The 25,924-nt window shown below is 38.8% G+C and overlaps 4 protein-coding genes and 1 pseudogene across 5 annotated transcripts; 4 read left to right on the top strand and 1 right to left on the bottom strand.

The window, feature by feature from the left end:
• The first annotated feature begins 1,531 nt into the window (after positions 1-1,531).
• Positions 1,532-4,013, top strand: LOC120006344 (probable inactive dual specificity protein phosphatase-like At4g18593). The gene is made up of 3 exons (XM_038856360.1): positions 1,532-1,668; positions 3,382-3,635; positions 3,730-4,013. The coding sequence occupies exons 2-3, from the start codon at positions 3,407-3,409 to the stop codon at positions 3,882-3,884; spliced, it is 384 nt and encodes a 127-aa protein (XP_038712288.1). The 5' UTR covers positions 1,532-1,668; positions 3,382-3,406; the 3' UTR covers positions 3,885-4,013.
• A 1,131-nt stretch (positions 4,014-5,144) lies between these two features.
• Positions 5,145-6,331, top strand: LOC120006315 (heavy metal-associated isoprenylated plant protein 28-like). Its single transcript, XM_038856324.1, has 3 exons — positions 5,145-5,264; positions 5,548-5,623; positions 5,737-6,331. The coding sequence occupies exons 1-3, from the start codon at positions 5,160-5,162 to the stop codon at positions 6,120-6,122; spliced, it is 567 nt and encodes a 188-aa protein (XP_038712252.1). The 5' UTR covers positions 5,145-5,159; the 3' UTR covers positions 6,123-6,331.
• Positions 6,332-8,049: 1,718 nt separating this feature from the next.
• Positions 8,050-10,336, top strand: LOC120004772 (olee1-like protein). 2 transcript variants are annotated; one of them, XM_038854063.1, is made up of 5 exons: positions 8,050-8,130; positions 8,238-8,387; positions 8,960-9,013; positions 9,119-9,630; positions 9,758-10,336. In XM_038854063.1, the coding sequence occupies exons 4-5, from the start codon at positions 9,468-9,470 to the stop codon at positions 10,099-10,101; spliced, it is 507 nt and encodes a 168-aa protein (XP_038709991.1). In that variant the 5' UTR covers positions 8,050-8,130; positions 8,238-8,387; positions 8,960-9,013; positions 9,119-9,467; the 3' UTR covers positions 10,102-10,336. The 2 variants fall into 2 exon arrangements, with proteins under 2 accessions (XP_038709991.1, XP_038709990.1); XM_038854062.1 differs by having other exon boundaries at positions 8,238-9,630.
• Positions 10,337-11,376: 1,040 nt separating this feature from the next.
• Positions 11,377-15,708, bottom strand: LOC120005132 (annotated as a pseudogene).
• A 7,395-nt stretch (positions 15,709-23,103) lies between these two features.
• LOC120005898 (F-box protein CPR1-like) lies at positions 23,104-24,486 on the top strand. The gene has a single exon (XM_038855787.1). The coding sequence runs from the start codon at positions 23,104-23,106 to the stop codon at positions 24,484-24,486; it is 1,383 nt and encodes a 460-aa protein (XP_038711715.1).
• Positions 24,487-25,924: the final 1,438 nt, after the last annotated feature.

Genomic DNA, 25,924 nt, shown 5'->3' on the forward strand with positions numbered 1-25,924 from the left:
CTAGATGCTTGGCTCATGAATTAGAAATTCAGGATCATTGACCTCCAATGATAAACCCATATGTACCAATTGTGATATTCCCCTCTTTTCTTTTATTTTTTAAGAAAATTGTGATATTATTCCCCTATATATATATATTAAGTTCAACATATATCAATTGTATATTAGATAACTTTTTTTTGTGAGACGCAGAACAATCAAAATGGGCCCGAGAAAAGCCCAAACATGGACGCTAGGGCCTTGGGGTGTGTAGAAACAAAATATATGGTCCTGGGCCTGGGCCTGGGCCTGGGCCTGGGCCTGGGCCTGGGCCTGGGCCTGGAACTAATGGTTAATATCCACGCACGCAAGTACCTTTGTTTGCGCTTGATCGGCTGTGTCCCGCCACCTGAAACGTCTGCTCTTCGTCAAGCTTTCGAACTTCGCCGGTGGTCAAAATGGCCTCTGCTCCGTCAGTGAACCCTACGGTTTCGTTGGATTTTGAGAGTGGAGTGTTCAAGAAAGAGAAGGTCACTCTCGCCGGCCACAACGAGGTCTATTAACGGAGAAGAAATTCACGAGAAACGCAGGCGAACAAAATCATATTGTTTTTGTGGTGTAATTAATCAGATGACAGAATTAGGTTCGGTTATTGATTTGACCTTAATTTACTTTTACCAAACAGAACATACTACTTTTGTGTCACCTCGAGATGTACTTATTTGTCCTGGGTTGGAGAAGGAAAGAAAATTGAAACTTGTGTTTGTCTACATTGCTCCAGTAAGTCATGTTAGTATTGTTTAGTAATGTAATATTATTTCTACATTGCTATTTGCTAGTGTGTGTTGCACTTTTTTTAACCCTAATGAACCAGAATTAATGGGGTCTAGATTTGTTCCACAATCACCAGTAAAAAGTAAAAACCCCACTTGAGTGACCACTGGAAACTCATTCCCCTACCTTCAATAGCAAACCTGCTTGAAACAAAGCCTTTTCGTTGTTCGCTGGCACGTCTTCATATCCAGTTATGGTGGCTGCAGCCTTCTTTGTGTTTCCTTGGTAAGGGTAAATTAGATTTGGTCATTAGGCCGCGGTTGCGTTTAATGAATTGTCCATTAGTTCTCCTTCACATCCTCCATCCACACCATAGATGTCAGAGTCGACAAGCTCTTGCTCTGATAGGGATTAGTTTTCCAGTTTTGAGCTGAGTGATCCCTTCAATAGCTGCCACTGCTGAAAATGCCCAACAACACCCTGCACATCCATTCAAAGCAACAACAATATTTGATTAGTAGAAATTTATTTGGCATGACTAGGGCACCCAATAAGAGTGCTGTTTTGGGTTCCATTGTTAAGTAACAGAACTAATTGAACCAGCATGTTTAGCAATCAGAGGCAGAGGAAGCAAACTTTATTTCATTAGGCCATAAAAAAAGAAAAAGAAAAAGAAACAATTAATGGGCCAAAGCCCACTCTTTGTAATGGTTCCAAGTGGGCCTTTCTATCTTTTATGGGCTCTATGGTTCGGCCTTTCGCTTTTACTCAGTACGGATTTTGATAAATCTCAGATTCTCAGTAACCCTACCCTAGTCTAAACGGCAATTTTGCCAACTGAAAACGAAGAAGAGTGATCGCAAAACGAAAGAAAATTGATCTGTCTGCCTTATCGATTCGTTTTCTTCTATACTGGTAAGAGGACTCTCACCCTCCTAATTTTTCCGTGCTTTTCTCTTCGAGAATTCTCATAGTTTTTATTAAGAAATCAAAACGTGTTGCGATGTAATTGTTGATCCTCGGCATTGGCTGACTGGGTATGCTTGTCCTCTAATTTCAATGAAATTGATGCCAAGAATATAGTTTTCTTGAGTTCTGGTGCTATTCTTTGCAGAGGATTCGTTGATGGTTTAGTGCGGACTGGGTAAAGATAATGCGTCGTCAGTTTAGATAATGAGATGTAAAGAAAACGATAAAAGTGAAGAAAATAACGATTCAAAGGACTTGCAGTTTCCAAATTAAGTTCAGTTGAGTCGATCACATAGAATAGTATTGTTTCTAATTGAACAAGCCACATAGTAAGTTTTCAATCGAAAAATTGTTAATCATGCTGTTTGTTTCGGGGACTGTGGTTGTCATCGGATGATGCTTCTCTTGAATGAGCTAGTTATTGGGGTGGTGTTTGCTTATTTTGCAAAGAAGACAGGATGTAGCTACTAATTTACAATGCTAATGAATTAATTACTTGTTTCTTAGACCTCTTTGATCTAGTTTTTTTTTTTTTTAGCATTAGTTTTGATCTTCTATGAACTTTCGCAGCTACAGTCATCTGGTGCACATCTATTTTTAAAATCTCTTCCATTTATTTGAAACGCAGACACTGCTACTTGACTTTCATGGTATTTGTTATTCAATTCTTGGTAGATGGAATCTTAGAAACATTTATTTGAATTTGCAATTGGCAATGAGTTTTTGGGGGTGCTAGCGTATAATCAGGAACATAGTTTTTAAACCCGGCCTCCGCGATTTATTTCCTTCAAACCGTAAAACTCGTCGACCCGTGAATCGGTGGTTTTGATGAAAACCCGCTGATTTGCAAAAATGCCTTAATAAACACAAAACTTTTCTCGATATCCACGGCGGCAGTAAAGACGTCATGACCACTGACCACCACAACGATGCTCAGCTTGACCGATGAAGACGACATTGAAGAAGACGGATCTCTCTCTATGTAGCTGGGGTCGAAGATGAACCACAAAGAAAAAAGAGTGGAGTTTGTGTGAGGTTTCGTGTGGGTTTCTCAATAGATATCAAATCTGTGCAAGGATACATCCTCAAAGAGAGTGGATGAGTTGGGGTCATAGCTATGAAGAGTAAAAGATAGGTTGTCAATGGAGATATTGGAGCATTTGAGGATTTTGAATTACTAGCATCAAGCCATCAATAATAAGGACGAGAGAGATTTGAAAAAAGATTTGACCCCTTTGAATCTTTGATGGTTGTCTTGTAGTAGCCTAGTAGGTGCAGGGAAAGAGGAGTGGGGTTAGTGAAAAGAGGAGTGTGGTTAGTGGGTTGTCTTGTAGTAGGGTTTAGGGTTTTAGGGTGACCCACAATTGGCGGAGAAGCAAAGGAGAGGGAAGGGCTTTCCCAGGAGCTCTCTTGTATAGATTAGGTTGAGGAGAGGGAATGCATAAATGAACTCTATTCCATCTTTATGGCTGTGGTAAATTATGTTTTATTACATTGCTTTGCTAACATAGTTCTCTACTTCACTGTGTTCGAGTAGATGTGCATGGTTTTCACGTTCTCTTGTTGTCAGTTGCTTTGTTTTGCATCCTGGTGATTGAGAATACCATAAAATGCTTTTGTTGATGGGGCATTAACTCATCCTTTGGCTGTCACTGGCAGTGGTAGCTTTTGAAGAATATTGCAAATGGCAGCAGCTAATAGCCCCAATGTGGAATCTGTTTCTAAACCACAAGTTGTATACCGTTGTAAAAAATGTCGGAGAATTGTTGCCTCCAAGGAGAACATTGTTTCCCATGATCGCGGAAAAGGTGAACAATCCTTTAAATGGAGAAAGAGAAGCGGTAACCCCTTGGAAGAGGAACCAGCTGAATGCTCCTCTATATTTGTAGAGCCCATGAAGTGGATGGAATCAGGTAACTTGAGATTATAGCCATATAATTTACTTTGCAATCACACATATATGTATTCTGTACCAACAATGACGCCGTTTAATCTTCGACTGACCAGTACAAGACGGCTATGTGGGAGAGAAGCTTCAGTGCATGGGTTGCAAAGCTCGGTTAGGTTCCTTCAATTGGGCTGGCATGCAATGCAATTGTGGAGCTTGGGTGAATCCGGCATTTCAGCTACACAAGAGTCGATTAGATGAATGCCATATTTGAGCAAGTTAGTTTACTGGCATTTAAGATGTGTGGGAGGCACAACATAAATTTTTAGGATTCACATGATATATAATTTTTTTTTTATTTCCTTATATTTATGTATGGCCATGTAGGGGGTCGCCATTTGGCTCGCAGGCCTAGACCCGACCCGAAGTTAAATCGGTCTTGACACCTTAGGCGGGTTTGGGCTTCATTTTTGGGGCCGGGCCCAGCCCGATGCTTGGGTCAATTTTGGCCCGAGCTCGGCCCAAGCCCGACTAAGCAACATACATTATTTATATATATATATATATTAATATGTATATATTTACATATATATATATACACACACATGCACAGACAGTGCAGTGTGCACTGTCTGTGTGTGTGTATATATATATTATTGCAATGTATGTGTATATATATACATAATACATATATACTACACATGCATATATATAATACATTTTCCTCAAAAAAATACATATATAAATATTATATAGTCAAAAAATCGGGTTCGGCCAGAGCCTTAAGGGCCTAGGCCTCATATTTCTGGGCCGGGCCGGCTCAATGCCGGGCCTTGAGAAGGAATACTTCTGGATCCTTATTCTTTGTAGTTTATAATAAAAAAATTTTGTTAGTTTCTGCGTAATCATCTCTGCCTATTTTCCTATTATTTTATAACCTGGTTGTATATATACTTATAATTGTGATTATTTATATTGCTAAGACTTGGAAATTTTCTTCTTGTTTAGTAGTTTTTAAATGTTTGCCAACGGAATCCTGCTTTGCACAGCAATTTTCTTCCCATTGGATACAGGGCACTTTCTTCAAAGTCCTTGTCATGTAAACTTCTTAGCAGTGAACACCTCCAACACCAACACCATAATTAATTAGTTAACTGATAGACTAATTAATATTTAATAGTAATATATAATCAATTAATTAGTTAACTGATAGAGTAATTAATATTTAATAGTAATATATAATCTAGTAAGATTGAAGCAGATATAGTTAAACTTAAGCTTTTTATTATATATAACTTGTAAGGATGGATTCAGTACTTTTCCTGGAAGCTTTACACAACGAACTTTTGTTTCTTAGAAGCGAAGTGACCGATCGAAGAGAAAAAACCAAACACAGAAAGAAACATCTTTTTCACGGCTGTTTATGTACCTTTATCGTGCGAGTATCGATCACCTATTACGCGCTTATGTCACGACGACGCTCGAGAGCGAGCGAGCGAGCACTTACTCAAATATATTTGTTTAATCACCATATTCGACTGCTATAAATATGGACATTACTTGTGTTCCTATTTCTTCATCTCCAATACACCACTCTTACTACAACAACACAAGGCAAGGCAATCAAGAAAGCCCCAGATTTCTAAACATGACGGTCAGAAATCTCTCTCTTTCCCTATCTTTTTGTTTGTCTAAGCATACATGCCTACAAATTGATATTATAGTCGTCTTATGGATTCCAGTATTTTTTGTCCCAGCTATCCCAAATAGTGGGATGTACGCATACAATTTCATATTGATCATGTGAGGCATGTGAGACCCATAATTTTACATGGATTATGTGCATCCACAATTTTAATAATTGTTGCGACAAAAAACACCGAAATCCTCAACATTTTTTGTGATATTAACATTCGTTTATGTTTTTGGTAAGGCAGATTACAGAGTTGAGAGTTCATATGGACTGCGCTGGCTGCGAAACCAAGATAAAGAAGGCTCTTAAGAAAATCAGAGGTCTTTTTTTTTTTTTTTTACATGACTTGCTACATATCTACCATTACCTTTGATTACCACCATAGTATTTATGTATGTATACATATATATATGTGATGTTTCTCAATTTGCAGGAGTAGATGATGTGTATACAGACGTTTTCATGCAGAAGGTAACAGTCATGGGTTGGGCAGACAAAAAAAAGGTTCTGAAAACAGTTAGAAAGACTGGAAAAAGAGCAGAGCTGTGGCCATATCCATATAACCCTGAATACGATAACTACAATACCCAACAATATTATTACCACCAAAATCAAAACATGACCAGTGAACCAAATATCATGACCTTCTATCGAGCACCACAAGCACAACCCTCTTCTAAATACAACTACTACAAACACGGCTACGACAACGGCGACGATTATGGCAGATACCAACCACCACTCTACTCCTCCATCATAGACGAGCAAGCCAGTGCCGTTTTTAGCGATGACAATCCCAATGCTTGCTCCATCATGTAGTCATGATGGCCGGTGTACAAATAATAATCAAGCAATTAGTAGTCCTGATTATATGTATTGGAGTGATGAGCGATGTTTTAATTTGTGCTTGCATATGTAATTAACCAAACTTCCTGTATGTTTTGGTTTGTAATTTTGTGTACTGTATGTGTGACAAATTACTTATCATCAATATAAGGAGGTGTTACCTTCTACTATATGGTTTTTCAGTTTTTCTTTTCCTGATTGTGATTCTTGTGAAAGTTCAATTGGGCCTTCTTAAAATAAGCCCAATCCATAAATCAACCCCCCACACAAATCATGGTCCATTAACATTGACTATGGGCTGGGTTGGGGCGGCCTACTATATGTTCACTAATTTGAACGCCGGTCAGTGCAACAGAAAAATGTCTGTAAAAAGGGCTAACTAGAGCCCAGGATGAATTCTCAATATGAAACTAAACTAAGACCGTCGACTGACACATATAGAAATTTCTTATATGACGACGTAATAAGTCAAGCTAAAGACTTGGCCACAAGTGTATAGATCACAATGAGAATCGAACTCAGTATCCATCCATTTTGATTCGAGAGGTATTGAACAACTAACCTATCACCTAAGTTATTTATAAACAAACACATAGAGGAGATTGAAATCACAACATTTTTTTTTTACACATTATTATTTCCAGCGTCTGCTTCCCAATTTCAACAAATTTTTAACGTGGGAAAGTTGGACATAATTGGATTCTATTTGCCTTAATAAGAAATTATTTTACCCTTCTCCAGCGCGATAGACATGCCGTTTCTTGCCAATAAAGCTACTACTCCACGCGTCAGCCGCGCGTGGACAGCTATCTCACAAAAGCCGCTTTGTCCTGTGACTCCCGAATCCTGCCCTGTCCCCGCAATAAGTCTTTTCTCCGTCTCCAGTGGGGGAGAAATTGTTGGAGAGAGATACTCGCATAGAGAGATCAGCGGCCATGGCAGCCACCAAGGAAAGAGAGAGCCTCATCTACGTCGCCAAGCTCGCCGAACAGGCCGAGCGGTATGACGGTACGGACAAACACACTCGCACGCTTTCTCAACTGTTTCCTTCATTTTCTCGTGAACCAAACAGTGATTGAGTCAATGATGATCTACTTTCTTACATATTTTCCACTGAATTTGAGTGACATCAAAACAGCGTGTATGATTAGTTTAATCCTTGTGATGAAGATTATCAGATCACCATTTAAAAGAGCTACTCGTTATACTTGGTTCACTTTTGTTAAAATGGTATAAGCTTGTACAATGTAAAGATATCGGTGCAGCGGTGAGAAGAATTGTGAGAATTTATAAAGGAGAGAGTAGGAAACGAATAGAAAGATCTAAAAGGATACCATTTCCTTGGGTCTAGATGAGTTCAGATTTTTGTTTTGGTTAATTTTTATTTTAAACATTTCATACTTTTTCGTTATCATTTGGGCCTTTATCCCAAACAATGGTGGCATCAGCATTATGAAACCCATATGAGGAATTATTGAGTATTCATATGATGTCAATATTTTTGTTCTAAGAATGTGTAGTCTGAGCTGTATTTGTGTAAGGATGTGTTAGCAGCTTATTGAATTGATGATTTTCGCTCTCCTAGCTATTCCTTTTTTGCAGAGGAATCATTTTTTTCATCCATTTTGCGAGAAATGACACGTCGATCTGATTTTTTTTAAAATTATTTTCTTAATGGCCCTTAACTATGATATGCCCTCACTATCCATTATGTTTATCTGTACTGCATGGATTAAAGAAATTGAATAGATCCCGAGTTCTTTTAGTGCTTGGAACTTTGCACTGTGGCATCTAAGAAGAGTCTCATAAGCTTGTAGACTTTGACAGTCCTGGCTATCTTTTTCCTGAATGGTTTTATAGTTGACTAAAGATGTCAATTTGTTCACTTGCTGCTTTGCAGACAGCTAACTCATTCCATCGGACTGGGCTTGGCGTTGAATTTCTCTGTATTTTTCTATGAAATTTTGAGCTCTCCTGAAAGGTATTTTTCTTATATTTTTATGATGTTGGTGACATGTGATATCACTTTTTCTCTTCTTCCTTTTTGTTGGGACATTGTGGTTTTAACCTGGTCAATTTGCTATGCAGAGCCTGTCATCTCGCAAAGCAAGCTTTTGATGGAGCTATCTCAGAGTTGGACAGCTTGAGTGAGGAATGTTATAAAGACAGCACACTCATCATGTAACTTTTGAGAGACAATCTCACTTTGTGGACATCTGACATCAGAAGAGGATGGAGGTAACTTAATACTTTTAGCAAGAGAAAAAAAGAGAGAGAGAGTAATTACTAAGTTAAACGAGTTCATCTGACATTTATACGTTATCCTCAAACTTCAGTAGACGCTTTTATTTTCATTTATTTTTAATGGACTTCTACCCTTTGTTCAACTTGGCTTTCCTTATAAAAAAAAAAAAAACTTACATTGCGTTTCATGTTGCTATGAAGTGTCAAGTTTATTTAAAAGCAAAATTTATGACCAAAGTCTTCCAGTGCTTCATATATAGTTGTGGTAGTGATGTAGCGTATTGTCCTTTTCTCCTGGCAGTAGCCATTTCCATCATTTGTTTCTTTCTGTCGGCAGGTTTTGCATTAGTTAGTATCTAAAAACAGTACTTGAAATAGATGACTAATTTTTCTCATAGGTAACTGCAAAGATGTCCTTTGCAGCTTTGTTTTAAGGTTCCTTTTGGATTATGTTAGTCAATTTAGATATTAAGCAAAATAAGTGACTATTTAGAATAATTTCAAACTTTTATCCGCAAGTATCCTCGTTTTGTTCCTGGGGATCATGATTTTGTACGGAATTTTAGGTGACCTTCATGTCATACATTCTCATGGATGACTTACTCATGGATAAGTTTAAGGTACAATGTGGAGAATCCTATTCCCTATTCAGGTTTATCTGGAAATTGATGTGGTTTCAACTTGATATTAGGTTGCTAATATTTGAATCCTTCCATTTTTCTCAGGACCTCATTTCCATAATATTTTTATTTTTATAATTCCTCATTTCCACAAATGTAATTGGAGGTATATAATTTGTTGCTTCTGCTGAACATTTGTGATCCAAATTTACCTCTCACTACATTATCTTCGTCATTGAGTTGAGAGACAATAGCGGGTCAATAAACATTTTACCACCACACAGTAACGTTAGAGAAAAATGACAACCTCAAAAGAAGAACCACCTCTCCATCAAAAACTGTATATAAAAGACAGCCCTGTCTAGTGTCTGCCCCCTACACAGTCCTCCTCCAAGCCACATCTATCCATACAAGCAATAAAAAGAAAGAAGAAAAAAAGAAAAAAACAGTAGCAATGGCAAAGTCTCTCAAAGTTATCATCTTCCTGGCCTCCGCCATTTGCTTATTGTCCCTCCTCGGGATCGTGAATGCTGATCCCACATTTAATGTGGAGGGCAAGGTGTATTGTGACACATGCCGTGCCCAATTCCTCACCCGAGTCAGCAAGTTCATGAAAGGTACGACTGCTGCCTACATCTGTCCGTCCTATACCAGATCACCATTACAGAACTCTTAAGAAATTGGTGTTGTTTTCTTTATGCTGTATATAAACTATCGTGTTAAACAACTTGATTAACTGTTTAGGTGCAAAGGTGAGACTGGAGTGCAGAAACCGTGAAGGCGGGGATTTAACATACAGCGTGGAGGGTGAGACTGATGCGAATGGAGGTTATCGTCTCACTGCAACAGGAGACCATGAGGAGGAGGTTTGCGAGGTCGTGCTTGTGAAATCTAGCATGCCTGAATGTTCCGAGGAATCCACAGCCGAGTACCTCAGGAAGACTGCTAGAATTAGCCTTACAACCAACAATGGCATCTCGTCTCCTGTTCGTGATGCCAATCCTCTAGGCTACATGGTTAAGGAACCCATTCCTGAGTGCACTGAGGCACTCAGGGAACTCGGAATCACCTCCGACGGCCTTGTTTAAATTGCATGATCAATTGATCAAATCCTTTCTGTCCAACAATTATAAATAAATTTTACGGGAGAGAAACAAATTTGTATTGCATCTGTTCTTCCAACTAAGGCATTCTGCTTTTTTATTACTCCAGTATGGTTGGTGGGGTTTTTTTGCAAACGTTGTTTCTATGTTATGTTTGTGTTGGATGTAATCTGCTCACTGTAACGGAAGATTTAAAAGAAATGCAAAAGGGGTTTTCTGATATTGGGTTTTGGTATGTGATGGATGTTACGGAGAATATTCAAGGTGTTCTTCCACGGTTGGCTCTGGTGTAGTAATTGCATCCCATTTATTTTCACGTCACAAGATATGTTCATTACACGTATTGTTTATCTAAATAAATAGTGTAGAGATGTATCAGATATCCCTCATTTTAATAACATATAAAGACACATTGTGAGATGTTTTAAAAGCACATAGAGACCTGTAAAAATACTGACATTATATCAATTATGAAAATTTTAACCGGGTTTCCGGGTCTATTTCGAACCAAACCCGTAATATTGGTTTGGTGACCCAAAACTCCTAGTTCTAGCCATTCACCTGGCCCAACTAGAGCAGTTGGAGCTTGGGCGCAATTCCGGTGCAGCAAATACTGCCCCGACCCCAACTGAGTTCTAAATTTTCTAGATTTCTGGATAATTGATGAATAAGTGAGTTCTAAATCATCTAGATTTCTGATTCTCTTATTCTGGATTATTGATAAATAAGTGAGTTATAAATTATCTAGATTTCCTATTCTCTTATAATCCTGAATAACTGAGTTCTAAATTCTCTTGATTTCCTGTTCTATTATGAACTAGGAAACCACACACATATATAAACAAACAAACTGAAACTGAACTCATTCAGATTTCCTATTCTATTATGCACTATAAACCACATACACCTCATATATAAACAAAGTGAAGTCCTTCTACGCCGTATATATGAACAAAGTGAAGTCATTCTACGCAGAAACATACTGAAGTCATTCTACGCCGAAACATTAATCTCACCAATAACAGCAAATCATGCTGCCTGAATTGATCAAAGGCATATTTTGCAGACTACCGGTCAAGGCTCTTGTGCGTTTCAAAAGCATATCAAAACCGATCGCTTCTCTCATTGAAGACGCGCAATTCATCGCTACAATTCATCGCTACGCATCTCAAGCAAACTGAAGAAACAGGTAACAATATTCATCGCTACACATCTCAAGCAAACTGAAGAAACAGGTAACAATCACATGCTAACTGAAGAAACAGGTAACAATCACATGCTGATTCTTATAGATAGAACTCACACCACAAGCAGCAATGACATCATTATACTTCAATTCAAAGAAACAACATCAATCTACTCTGCTTTTGAAAAGATCACTTGCCCATTAAATGGTAGTGTGAGAGTGATTGGTTGTCTTAATGGTCTGCTATCTTTACTAAATCGGGAGAACCAAATTATTGTGTGGAACATCGCTACCAGAGAGCATCAACTGATACCCAATAAGCCTCCGCCTGTGTGTTTGGATTCATTTCAATACAGTCCTGCATTCACTCATGAATATGATTATGCACTCAATCATGATGATTTTCAAAACGGGGGACTTCCCGATTCTTTCGAAGAAGCATTATTGGGATATCACTTCCTCTATCAGGATTACAAAACATATGACTCCACCGTATATGGATTCGGATACAACTCCATCGACGATGATTACAAGTTAGTGAAGATCCATATTTGATGTGTCTCTTCACAACCAAGCCTTTCCAAGGTGACCAAGCAGGGTGATTTACATGGAATATGCTCCTTCGAGGTAATGTCAGGTGTAGTAAGATATTCATGTCGAAAAGGATGCTCCTTTGAGGTGGTTTCATGTTCAATAAAAGATCCATGGTCAGAAGGGCACGCCTTCAAGGTGATGTCAGGTGAACTAAAAAATTCATGTTCATGACTCTCCTTGCGGTTGTTGTCAGGTTCACTAAGAGATTCATGCTCCTTCCTAAGAGATTCATGTTCACAAGGACGAAGGTCTAACTTATCAGTTGATGCATTGTGCATTTTGTCATCTCTTCCTTCATTAAAACTGGAGGGGTCAGATTGCTTGACTTGTACTTTTGTTTGGCAATCCATATCATTTTCAGATTCTGATTCAATGGTGTTTAACGCATCAAGAAAAGCATCTGGTTCACTCTCAACCTCGTCAAGCTCGTTCCTACTACACAATGACTTCAGTGTGGTGTCATTGTCAAATTGGATATCCATTGGAACATCATTTCCATGGTTGGCATGTATCCTGTTCATCCAGCTCAGAGTTTGTTGGATGAATCTCCAGAGTTTCATCTCCATCATAATACTGACCTTGAGGCTCCATGGTTTCAGCTTCTTCATCCCAGGTAACACAAGATGAACTAGGGGCAATCTGCTCCAGTGATGAATTGTGCGGATAATTATCATCTGCAACCCTTTTTGGCTCATCAGGAAAAACAAAATGAATGGTATCATCATGTTGCTTCAACCAAGAAGATAATTCCCGTGGCTCCTACTCTTCAGATTGCAAGGGCGAACTTGCATGGAGAACACATGCAATATAGCCAGATCCAGTTCTTGAATCAAAAGAATTTGAGTGATCGCCCATGTAAGATTTTAAGCTCGTATAAACTATGGACGCTGTCTGAGAAGGAGACACTCGTGCATTAACTGGAGAAGTAAACTGCCTCCTGCTGAGTACAAGATCATGTCATTGTAATTTACTAAACAGAATACAGAAAAACTTTGGGTCAGTTATACATGTACAGAAACAATACCTGTCACTATACCCGGATACTGATGCACCGCGACATGCGTCTCGATTCCTAGGCAATGATCTTTTCTTGTCAATTTTAAGAATTTTAGTTTAGATATTACTCTAAAAGGCAGTAACATATGGCTAGCTGAGTGTCGTCGATCCTAATTTTACTTGTACAAGCGAAATAGGAAAGAAAACTAAGCCCTCATGTGATGTGAGGAAGCTAATTTACGAAATTGTCTTGGTCAGTAACTATATTTCCATTTTCATTCAGAAAGCATGAGAGTACCTTTCTATCAACATTATTGCAAAGATAAATTCAAACTAAGAATAGGTCCTATCAACATTATTGCAAAGATAGATTCAAACTAAGAAGAGGAGCCCCCAAACCAGAAAATACTCCAGAGGAAAAAGGTATATAATGACAAGTAGATAACTTATCAAACTAATATAATTTCTCCAATAGTAAACTTCTTCATTAAGTAAATGTATACCTTGCTTTTACGGGCTTTCTTATCTCTTTGAAATTTCCCTACATTGGCTTCAATGGATTCACCTGATACTCTTCTAAAGAAGGTTGGATCTGAATATCTTCTTAAACAAGATCCCGGACCACCAGTACCAAATCTGAATAGCAAAAGATAATCCATAATTACGATCAAAATGTAAACATCAACACTTCAACAATTTAAAAATTCACAACAAAAGAGCATACTTGTCAAGCAGGTGCAGACGTGGAGGATCACGGCCCTCTTCATAGGAATCCATGATAAATCTCGGCAAGTCATTGTAGACGAAATGATTCGTTTCATTTCGAATATGAGGATGCCACTCAGTACCTGCAAGGCGACTGCTGTTTTTAAAGATATGAATTATCCAGAAGATTAAGATGAGGCTAAAGGAACTTAACTACAGAACAGAAGAAGTTTTCATAATTGAGGTTTCACTATGAAAAAAAGAAGCTAAATGTATGAATAGTCTCCCCAAATAACTTTAGAACAGCAGACAGTTCCAAAGATGAATAGAATCTAAAATGGATAATACGCCAGAATTAGCAAAAAAAAAAAAAAGGCATTAATCACCAATCAGAAAACAAGCTCTGGAACAAACATTGGGAAGAAAGCAAAGTGCATGGACCAAAGACCATACCAGCAGTTTATGCAAAATGAATGTGGCTTGTTTGGGCAAGCACAGCCTTTTCAAGAGGTGGAAGTGCATCTTCAATATGTTGCACACGAATTAATTTATGATTTCTAGATGCTGTGGTCATGACTTGCTCCTGTAATTCATGAAATTCTTCTCCTGCAAATCTGTAACACATGAAACATGTCAGTAAAGTGAACAATAATTTACACACATAATAACCACCACCAATGAAATGTATCGACATAATAAAAATTTCCAGTTGCTCACATCACAGTCATAATCTAACAAGCTTAATTATTACAATAATAGAAATCAGGATGAAGAATAGCAAAGCTTTGTGACCTTTGTGCAATACAAGGCAAGTTATATCAACTACCAATAAGTATCACTGATTAGATTCAAAATGATTCTCAATAAAAAGAACTTAAAAGATAGACAGTGTGAAACCTTAAATCAGTAACGTCTTATCTAAAAGATAATATTAGAGAAGTTAATCACATTTTTCACATGTACACAGATTATAATAAGAATAGAGTAAAAACCAAAAGAACAAGTTCAAAGGACGTATGAGTATGACTTGTGCTTTTAACTGTCATAGTGCCATACTGCCATTATGAATTTTCAGACGGATTCGGTTGAGTTCAAGGAGTTCTTTCGCACCAGAACCATTTTTAAAAAGGCAAAACAGACTTCAACTCTTCTTTTTTCGGAGAATGGTAGATGAAAACCTAAATTCAACTTACTGAATCCCTTCACTCCTTCTCTGGAGGGGATGTGCTTCCTGGTACACTTCAAGTGAATCACATTACGGCCATACAATTCTACTAGCATTAAGACCAAGAGGTATTTAATTTCATCCAACTAGCATGCGAATGTGCCCAACCTCAGCGACCAACCAAAAAAAGCACATGAAAGGGGAAAAAAACACTTCACAATCCACAACGCAGCAAAGTAAGAAGACCTAGCCACACCAAAGGAAAGCTTAGCCTATCCTCTGACTATTAACAGATATTCAAATTTCTTTACCCCATACAAATATATAAATTCCAAAGGAGTCAAAATTTAAGAAAATGCACTTAAATCCCTAAATTTCATGCAATTCCAACATCAACGTACAAATCCATCACCAGCCAAACTCCCAACCCGAAAAAATGCAATCATATAACAAAAGGTACGAATTCGAAGAGTAAAACAGAAAAGAAATGACAACACGTACTCCGCAAGATCGCCTAATTGACGCAAGATTCCGACCAGGCCACCAACGGCGACGCCGTCGATGATTGATTTCGGATCTTCTTTGCTAAACTCTCTATACAGCTCAGGCCGTACTCATTCTTCACCTCCAACCTCACCAGCGGCATCTCTACTAATTTTCTCTAGCTAACTCAAACTCTAAATGAAGAGACAGAGAGCGAAACGACATTTACACACAACTACTGCAAGCAATACATGCGAATTCAAAGAAAGAATGAATGAACAATCAATAAAGGAATGATGAGAGAGGGAGAAAGCCTTTCCTCGAGTAGGTGAGGAGATTGAAGCAGCTTAACCGCCGAGACATAACGTTTTCTGTGAGACAGTACTGTGTATGTGTGTTTTCGGAGCTAAGTGATGGATTGGCTACCTGAAGACGACGTTGCCAACTCTGCAAGCCATTCCTCACTATGTCCGCACCCTCAGTAACCTGAAAATACCAAAACGTCCTTGAAGTTTCATCAAAACAACGGTAGTGCCCCTTGTGAGGGGTCCCACGTTTAGCCAGGCGAGGAGAGGACGTGGTAGCCATGACACGTTGACACTGACTTTTTAAATTCTTTTTTCCGGTTTTGGTCAACTTTTTGCGTTTTGGGTCAAACATAATAGATATGGGATCGCATCGCACCCGCACAGAGAGTGTCAGCTCCAATTCACAGACACCTGTCATTACAACAAACTGAAGTCATTGTACGCCAAGACATTAATCTCACCAATAACAACAAATCATGCACCCTGAAATTGATCAATGACATATTTTGCAGACTACATTGAATATAGTTTGATCTCCGGCCGCATGCACGCCAATTTAATTTGCTATTTTGCTTTGTTGGCAAAGTTGCATCTCTTCCGATCCTCCTCTCGGCCATATCTCACAACAGAAATCTAATCTCCTCCTGGTTGGCGTGATTTTCATTATTCATGAGAACGAGATTACTGAGCCGACGATTCAACAGTACTGAAACTTCACTTTGAGTGTTATGGTACCCATTTCTGTTAAGTCTGTTTAACAGAATTAGTTGCTGACGTGGCAGCAAGACTGATTGGCTATTACTTAAACCGACTTAGTAGTTAGTTATATATAACTGTATTTGGTATCTGTTCTTCTTACGAAATGAATTGAAGTTTGTTTTCCCTCCTATTCTCTTCTCTGTATCTGCAATTCCATCTCCTTCTCCAGATTTGAAAGATGCAGTTCAGATTTCCTGAACCGGTTGAAACTTTCCAAAACCGACGTTGGGGACCCTATCGTCCGGCGATGCTTGTGCGAGCGACGGCACTAGATCGGTATGTAGTGGAGTATGCCGGTGGAGATACCGAAGAGGTGGGAGAGGCCAATGTGAGGCCACGACCACCACAACATCTGTTTCAAGAAATCCATCGAAGTTATCCGCAAGCATATGCTGAAGTAATAATCAATGGTACTTGGTGGGTAGCAAGGGTTCACAGCAGTTTTCGACGTCGAAATGGGGTTTTAACGAATCATATCCGGATGGCTGGAGATGGCCAATGGGGTCTTGTTTCTCACAGGAGAACAAGAATTCATTTCGACTGGATAGATAGTAGGTGGGTGTTTCATGGACCTGCGGCTGGTGGAGTTAGAATATTCCGTTTGGATTTTGTCACATCTGACTGGGTTCTTGAAACTGGGTAAGAAATTCGTTCTCTCTTGAATCTTTTTTAGTCTTAATATTTTATCATTTTCTTGGCAAATAAATCTACTTTCAGTTTATATTTTGTTGTTCATTGATACTGTTTCCATCAATCTTTTTGTTCTTGATGATATAAAAAAAAAATTGCACTTTTTAAGGTGAAAAACTCTTCAATATTATTGTTTCCATCAAGATATTTGTTGGGTAGTTCTTAATTTGCTGTTTAGAGATGCATTGTTCGATCTGGAGGCCTATTTTATTATCATAAATTAACTGTCATTTCTACTTTCAGTCCTGTCCAAGGAAACAATGACAATCGCAATGACAATCATGGAGGAAACGATGACAATGACAATCATGGAGGAGGAGTTCCATGAATGAGAAGAACCGTGTTTCCAAAATGTGTTCCTGTAGTGTGGTGTTGCTCAGTTGCTCTATACTTTCGAATTCTGTAAATACATCATTTTTTCAGTTCATGAAACCGTAGTATGGTGTTGCCCAGTTGCTTTTGAATTCTGTAAATACATCATTTTTTTTACTTCATGAAACCGTAATATGATGTTGCCCAACTGCTTTTGAATTCGGTAAATCCATATTTTTTTTAGGTCATTAAACTGTAGTGTGGTGTTGCTCAGTTACTCTAATACTCTTGAAGTTTGTAATAATACTTTTTTTTTTTAGTTCATTAAACTGTAGTGTGGTGTTGCTCAGTTGCTCTATACTTTTGAATTATGTTAATAGTAGACAAGAAGGAATTCCGAAGCTCTAATGCAATGCCTTGCGAGTTGCGTCATCTCTAACGTTAGTGACATGAACCATCTTCCCATCCTAAACTCCAACTCATCCAGCCCGTCCCAGCCACACCCACAGCTCACAAAAGTCCAACCCAATATGTGTAAGCCCATTAGCATTACATGATGCCAGAGCCCAGCCCACAGAAAAAGCCCTGCGGAAGCCTAGAGCCAATCTCTGGTCCAACCCAATTGAAACCAAACGAAGGCCTTCTACTCTTCAATAGCCCATACCATGGAGAGAGAAATCATGTGGGTTGTGGCACAAAGTTATTCCATACTTAAGACTTACGGGTTATGAGACATTTGAGTCAGGTTTGACCCGGACCGACTAAATATATTTTGGGCCGGTCCGGGTTTACAAACCAGTAGTACACCCCTATCAGGACCCTAACGCAAAGATGAAAAACCCACAACCATTATAATCAGGTTATATTAGACATTTATGCTCATCAGACAAAAGGCCTATAGTAAACAAACCAGGACTCATCGCGGTTGATAGTCCAATAAGCCACCAGTCCAGCAGAACAATGCACAAGCCCAAATGTAAACTCAAACCAATATTCGTCAAGCGGCCAAAATAAACTCCTTCTAGCCATTCACCTGGCCCAACTAGAGCAATTGACCCCAACTGAGTTCTAAATCATCTAGATTTCTGGATATAAACAAACAAACTGAAGTCATCCAGACTTCCTATTCTGTTATGGATTAGGAAACCACATACGCATGTATAAACAAACTGAAGTCATTCTACGCCAAAACATTAATCTCACCAATTACAGCAAATCATGCTCCCTGAATTGATCAATGACATATTTTGCAGACTACCCGTCAAGGCTCTTGTGCGCTTCAAAAGCATATTAAAACCAATCGCTTCTCTAATTGAAGACTCGCAATTCATCGCTACACATCTCAAGCAATCTGAAGAAACAGGTAACAATCACATGCTGATTCTTATAGATAGAACTCACACCACAAGCAGCAATGATATCATTATACTTCAATTCAAAGAAACAACATCAATCTAGTCTGCTTTTGAAAAGATCACTTGCCCATTAAGTGGTATTGTGAGAGTGCTTGGTTGTCTCAATGGTCTGCTATCTTTACTAAATCGGGAGAATCAAATTATTGTGTGGAACATCGCTACCAGAGAGCATCAACTGATACCCAATAAGCCTCCGCCTGTGTGTTTGGATTCATTTCAATACAGTCCTGCATTCACTCATGAATATGATTATGCACTCAATCATGATGATTTTCAAAACGGGGACTTCCCGATTCTTTTGAAGAAGCATTATTGGGATATCACTTCCTCTATGAGGATTACAAAACATATGACTCCACCGTATATGGATTCGGATACAACTCCATCGACGATGATTACAAGTTAGTGAAGATCACAAAGCTTGTAACCGGAGAGACTCTTGCAAGACATGACACAGAGATTTACAGCTTGAAAAATGGTATGTGGAAAATGAGTACTCCCCTGGAAGGCGACAGACTGAGTTTAATAAGTCTGAAGGGAACTTATTTTGCTGGTAACCTCCATTGGTTGGGTTTGGGATCACTTGCGTACAAGATTGTAGCTTTTGCAGTGGACACTGAGGAGTTTTACGTTTTGCCTCTGCCTGGTGAGCTATCTGTCTATAACTGCGTTCCTGGTACACCAAAGCTAGGCATCTTGGGAGGAAAATTATCATGATTTGGACACAATAGAAGAAGAAGGATTTGGACATCTAAGCTGTCCAATCTTCTATTCCATGGGAGGTGATCATCAAGTGCTGATGAAAGATACAGATGGTAATGTGATATGGTATGATCCAGTGGGGTGGAAAGCCAATAAGATTCATATTCCTGTACATTTACAGAAAGGCAACGGAGTAGAAATCTGTGTAGAAAGTCTTGTCCAACCAAAACTTCATAGGCCTAATATTATGCATGGATCTATGATTCGCCTACTGGGCTTTGGGTTGGGGTTTAATTATTTTAGAAGAGAAATTATTGAGTAGGGTGGCCTACTGACCTGTGTTGACCTCTTCAAGCTGCTGATATGTTTAGGCTGCTTTAAGTTTCTCACTCTAGCGTATGAAAGAGAAAGCATGTTTTAGGTCCCATCCCATGTTTCAGAAAACTCAATACAACAAGTTGAAAATCGGAACTAAGGGAACTTCCATCATGTACAAAAACCTGCCTTGTATAAGAAAGTAAATCGCGGTTTGACCTACAGTATCTATGCTTAGAACAAATTCTACCTATTTCGGAATTGAATGAAACGAATCGCAATTAAGATACAGGGGAATTAAGGCCTAAAAACTAATTATAAAGAGATCGAGACTATTTACATAAATATAATACATACCTTAAACAAACTTCACAAACTCATAACTATGTGAGGATCAGCTTACAATAACTTGTATAATCCAAGTACAAAAAGATCAAGTATCACTCCAAGTATCATCGTCTCTGTTGTCACTGCCAACAGCCTGTCACTATTACCAGTCAGTGCATTTGGTAGTCTCATTCATGCCAAAAGTGAATAGACAGAACAACTACACGACGAAGAGGGGAGGAGGGAGACGGAGGGGAGAATGGGGGATGAAGAAGGGAGAAAAATGGAGACCTGTCGAATTGCATTTGCTTTCTCCAAAATTGCAGTGATTTTGACATTTTCCGTGGGAACTGATGCAGCAGTTGGCTTTGCTGGAACCGTGCCTCTCAGGTTGAATGACTGGGATAGATAACACAACAACAAATGATAAAGCACACATTAGCTCCAAAGAATTATCTGCAGCAATGCGATCAGAAGTAGTAAATAAGCTTAATTTAACTTCACATACCCAATTACAAGCACCCTTTGCAATCCATACGGACCATGCATGGTTCACATTCTCACAGAGTATCAAGCACTTCAAAACTGCACAGGACTTGCTTGAAAAGATTGTCAAAAGATAACGCAAACTCCAAGGTGACCCAGGAGGCCATTCAAGTGTCATGGATTTAGTCTGCATTTGCATGCTTGTACTATTGCTGAATTCTTTGGCGAAAGAGAGGCTAACTGCTTTTTAGTCTCTTTTCGTTGGAAGCTCTCTCATCTTTGTCAATGAAGCGACGATGATGACGCTTCATCGAACAGGGTATTCGATAGTCCTCGAGAAATCAAATTGGATTCCAGGTTGTCTTCTTCATCTTCGTTTCCGTCAATTTCAACATCCGATATTGGGTGTTATGTTACCCATTTCCGTAACGGAGAGTTAAGTTCGAATGAAATGAAACAATTCACTCTGTTAAGTCTGTTTAACAGAATTAGTTGCTGACGTGGCAGCAAGACTAATTGTGATTGGCTATTAATTAAACCGGACTTAGTAGTTAGTTATATATAACTGTATTACCTACCTGTTCTTCTTACGAAACTTGTTTTCCCTCCTATTCTCTTCTCTGTATCTGCAATTTCATCTCCTTCTAGCTGGGTCAAGATTAACATCAAGATTTGAAAGATGCAGTTCAGATATCCTGAACCGGTTGAAATTTTCCATAACCCTTTGAGACCCTATCGTCCGGCGATGCTTGTGCGAGCGACAGCACTAAATCGGTATGTAGTGCAGTATGCCGATGGAGTTACTGAAGAGGTGGGAGAGGACAATGTGAGGCCACAACCACCACCGATACTGTTTCACCGAATTCGTGAAAGATTTCCACAAGCAAAGGCTGATGTGAGAATTAATGGTACTTGGTGGGTAGCAAGTGTTCGCACCTCATTTGACGATGCAGATGGCGTTTTAATGCATGATGTCCAGAGGGATATCGGTGGCGGAGCGTTTCCTATGTCTCACACGCAAACAAGGATTCATTGTGACTGGATAGATGGTAGGTGGGTGTTTCTTGGACCTACGGCTGGTGGAGTTAGAAGAATGCATTTGGATTTTATCACAATGAAATGGGTTCTTGAAGCGGGGTAAGAAATTCGCTCTCTCTCTCTTGAATCTTTTTTAGTCTTAATATTTATCATTTTGTTGTTTCTTGATACTGTTTCCATCAATATTTTTTTGTTGATGATATAAGAAAATAAAATATCATTGTTTCAGTACTGTCCAAGGAAATGACAACCACAATGGAGGAGAAGGAGTTCCAGGAAACAATGTCAACCACCAAGAAGGAGGTGCTCCATGAAACAATGAGAAAACCTGGCTCGAAAGTTTCTAATTTCCAAAAGCCCTTCAAAAAATTACCTTACTTTTACAAAAACTAGTTATATGCTTATCCTAGAGACTCATTTTCTATTGAAGTTGCCACACCCACATTATTCAATCCTCAGCTTCCTATTTGAGAGTGGCATTTTCTTCAGAGCAGCAGGCATCAAAATCTTTCCACAACACCACTTTGTTGCAGTCATATTGCTTAGTTATTCTGGAGGCCATCATCAGTTACTTTTTTTTCAGAGGGAACTCTGTTACAACTCATATTGCTTGGTTATTCTGGAAGGCAATCATCAGTTGCTTTTTTTCAGAGGGAACTCTATTGTAGTAGTCATATTGCTTGGTTATTCTGGAAGGCCATCATCAAATTTTTTCTAGAGGAAATTGATTGCTGATCATGATCACCGTTAACTACAAGTAGTTGTTTACATTCACTATGCTAGCTACTTGCCCTGTTCGATCAAACTCTGTTCCTTTAGGTGTGGACATACATATTTTTTTTAGTGTTGCTCAATTCTGTAAATATAGTAGACAACAAGAAATATACCATGCTTGTTTTTTTTGTCTCTTGGTTGCTTATTAATTTTTGAATGTTTGTAGCAAGCGAGATTATAGGTACTCTGTAAATGTAAAAAGTTGTGCAGAATAGTCATCGCACAGGGTTACCTCACTTTTTAGCAAAGGTTTTGGTTATGCTTGCAGGAGTGCCGCTTTTGTGCTATTAAGGCTAAGACTTGGTGCAGTGAATTGAGAGGCCACCAAGAATCCAAACCAGCCTAGGCTGCCTAGCCCGTAGGATAGCCATCCGGCCCAAACACAGAGCCCAAATAAACTCCTTCTAGTTCTAGGCTTCTAGCAATTGGAGCTTGGGCGCAAGTCCGGTGCACCAATATTGCCCCGACCCTAACTGAGTTCTAAATCATCTAGAATTCTGGATAATTGATGAATAAGTGAGTTCTAAATCATCTAGATTTCCTATTCTCTTATAATCCTGAATAACTGAGTTCTAAATTATCTAGATTTCCTGTTCTATTATGAACTAGGAAACCACACGCATATATAAATAAACAAACTGACTGAAGTCATTCTACGCCAAAACGTTGATCTCACCAATAACCTGAAGTCATTCTACGCCAAAACATTAATCTCACCAATAACAGCAAATCATGCTCCCTCCTGAATTGATCAATGACATATTTTGTAGACTACCGGTCAAGGCTCTTGTGCGCTTCAAAAGCATAGCAAAACCAATCGCTTCTCTAATTGAAGACCCGCAATTCATCGCTGCACATCTCAAGCAATCTGAAGAAACAGGTAACAATCACACGCTGATTCTTATAGATAGAACTCACACCACAAGCAGCAATGACATCATTATACTTCAAGTCAAAGAAACAACATCAATCTACTCTGCTTTTGAAAAGATCACTTGCCCATTAAGTGGTATTGTGAGAGTCATTGGTTGTCTCAATGGTCTGCTATCTTTACTAAATCGGGAGAATCAAATTATTGTGTGGAACATCGCTACCAGAGAGCATCAAGTGATACCCAATCAGCCTCCGCCTCTGCCTCTGTATTTGAATGAATTTCGATACAGTTCTGCATTTACTCATGAATATTATGCACTCAATGACGATTTATTCACTCATGAATTTTATGCACTCAATAATGACGATTTATTCACTCATGAATTTTATGCTCTCAATAATGATGATTTTCAAAACGGGGGACTTCCCGATTCTTTCGAAGAAGCATTATTGGGAGATCACTTCCTCTATGAGGATTACAAAACATATGACTCCACCGTATATGGATTCGGATACAACTCCATCGACGATGATTACAAGTTAGTGAAGATCACAAAGCTAGTAACCGGAGAGAATCTTGCAAGACATGACACAGAGATTTATAGCTTGAAAAATGGTATGTGGAAAATGAGTACTCCCCTGGAAGGCGACGGACTGAGTTTAATTAGTCTGAAGGGAACTTATTTTGCTGGTAACCTCCATTGGTTGGGTTTGGGTCCTTTGGGATCACTACCGTACAAGATTGTAGCTTTTGCAGTGGAGACTGAGGAGTTTTATGTTTTGCCTCTGCCTGATGAGCTATCAGTATATAACTGCGCACCAAAGCTAGTCATCTTGGGAGGATCTCTTTTCGCGGTTGGCTATTCTAGAGATCTCTCCAGTATGAATTTGTGGGTTTTGGAAAATTACGACATGGACAAAAACTCGTGGACTAAACTGTTTTCGGCTACAGTAGCAGAAGGATTTGGACATCTAAGCTGTCCAATCTTCTATTCCAAGGGAGGTGATCATCAAGTGCTGATGAAAGATACAGATGGTACCGTGTTATGGTATGATCTAGAGGGGAAGAGAGTCAATGAGATTCATATTCCTGTACATTTACAGAAAGGCAACGGAGCAGAAATCTGTGTAGAAAGTCTTGTTCGACCAAAACTTCATAGGCCCAATATTGTGCATGGATCAATGCTTCGCCTACTGGGCTTTGGGTTGGGGTTCTCAAAAAACAGGCCCAGAGATTATTAATGCCAAATTATTTTACATAAGCCATTTTTATTTTTTTTGATTCAGTAAAAAATAAGGATATATGAAGAGAAATTATTGAGTAGGGTGGCCTACTGACCTGTGTTGACTTCTTCAAGCTGCTGATATGTTTAGGCTGCTTTAAGTTTCTCACTCTAGCATATGAAATAGAGAGCATGTTTTAGGTCCCATCTCATGTTTCAAGAAAACTCAATACAACAAGTTGAAAATCGAAACCAAGGGAACTTCAATCATGTATAAAACCTGCCTTGTAGAAGAAAGTAAATCGTGGTTTGACCTACATTATCTATGCTTAGAACAAATTCTACCTATTTCGGAATTGAATGCAACTAATCACAATTAAGATACAGGGTAATTAAGGCCTAAAAACTAATTACAAAGAGATCGAGACTATTTACATAAATATAATACATACCTTAAACCAACTTCACAAACTCATAACTATGTGAGGATCAGCTTACAATAACTTGTATAATCCAAGTACAAAAAGATCAAGTATCACTCCAAGTATCATCGTCTCCGTTGTCACTGCCAACAGCCTGCCACTCTTACCAGTCAGTGCATTTGGTAGTCTCATCCATGCCAAAAGTGAATAAACAGAACAACTACACGACCAAGAGGGGAGGAGGGAGACGGAGGGGAGAATGGGGGAAGAAGAAGGGAGAAAAATGGAGACCAGTCGAATTGCATTTGCTTTCTCCAAAATTGCAGTGATTTTGACATTTTCCGTGGGAACTGATGCAGCAGTTGGCTTTGCTGGAACCGTGCGTCTCAGGTTGAATGACTGGGATAGATGACACAACAACAAATGATAAAGCACACATTAGCTGCAGAGAATCATCTGCAGCAATGCTATCAGAAGTAGTAAATAAGCTTAATTTAACTTCACAGCCAGTCACACAATCCATATTAGTCATATATTACACTGTCAAAATTCCTCGCACATATCTGAAATAAGACCAATCACCAAAAACATAGGGGAGAAGGAATCAAGCATTAGAAATCCTCACCATCAAACAAGGCTCATGAACAAAGAATAAATTGAATAATAGGCAGCAAATTCCATTAGCACATTTTCCTACTAATGGGGACACACATTGTTGACGTTGTAAAGTTGCTAATCTTCCAGTATATTTGGTTTATATATTTTTCGGTCTTGGTCAACGTTTTCCGCTTTGGGTCAAACCAAGATATTGCTTAACATGTAAATGTAGGAAATTAGGGATTAGGGGGCTCCGTAATTAGTTTCAAATTGTACAGTATACAATTGAAATCTCATTGCTTGAGAGGTGTGCCATATCATATCATATTTTTGTTTTTTCATTTTTAAAATTTGTATGATTTTTCCTTCACCATTGGATATGAATTGTAGACTCTAGGGAATTGCGGAGCCCCCAAATCCAGAAATTAGGCTTCAATT

Source organism: Tripterygium wilfordii, chromosome 9 (assembly GCF_013401445.1).
Source record: "Tripterygium wilfordii isolate XIE 37 chromosome 9, ASM1340144v1, whole genome shotgun sequence".
Classification (NCBI taxonomy): Eukaryota; Viridiplantae; Streptophyta; class Magnoliopsida; order Celastrales; family Celastraceae; genus Tripterygium; species Tripterygium wilfordii.

Coding starts and splice junctions, on each gene's coding strand:
- LOC120006344 (XM_038856360.1), top strand. CDS start 3,407: ATGGCAGCAGCTAATAGCCCCAATGTGGAATCTGTTTCTAAACCACAA. Junction 3,636..3,729: donor CATGAAGTGGATGGAATCAG/GTAACTTGAGAT, acceptor TCGACTGACCAG/TACAAGACGGCTATGTGGGA.
- LOC120006315 (XM_038856324.1), top strand. CDS start 5,160: ATGGACATTACTTGTGTTCCTATTTCTTCATCTCCAATACACCACTCT. Junction 5,265..5,547: donor CCAGATTTCTAAACATGACG/GTCAGAAATCTC, acceptor TTGGTAAGGCAG/ATTACAGAGTTGAGAGTTCA. Junction 5,624..5,736: donor GGCTCTTAAGAAAATCAGAG/GTCTTTTTTTTT, acceptor CTCAATTTGCAG/GAGTAGATGATGTGTATACA.
- LOC120004772 (XM_038854062.1), top strand. CDS start 9,468: ATGGCAAAGTCTCTCAAAGTTATCATCTTCCTGGCCTCCGCCATTTGC. Junction 9,631..9,757: donor AGTCAGCAAGTTCATGAAAG/GTACGACTGCTG, acceptor TTAACTGTTTAG/GTGCAAAGGTGAGACTGGAG.
- LOC120005898 (XM_038855787.1), top strand. CDS start 23,104: ATGCTCCCTCCTGAATTGATCAATGACATATTTTGTAGACTACCGGTC.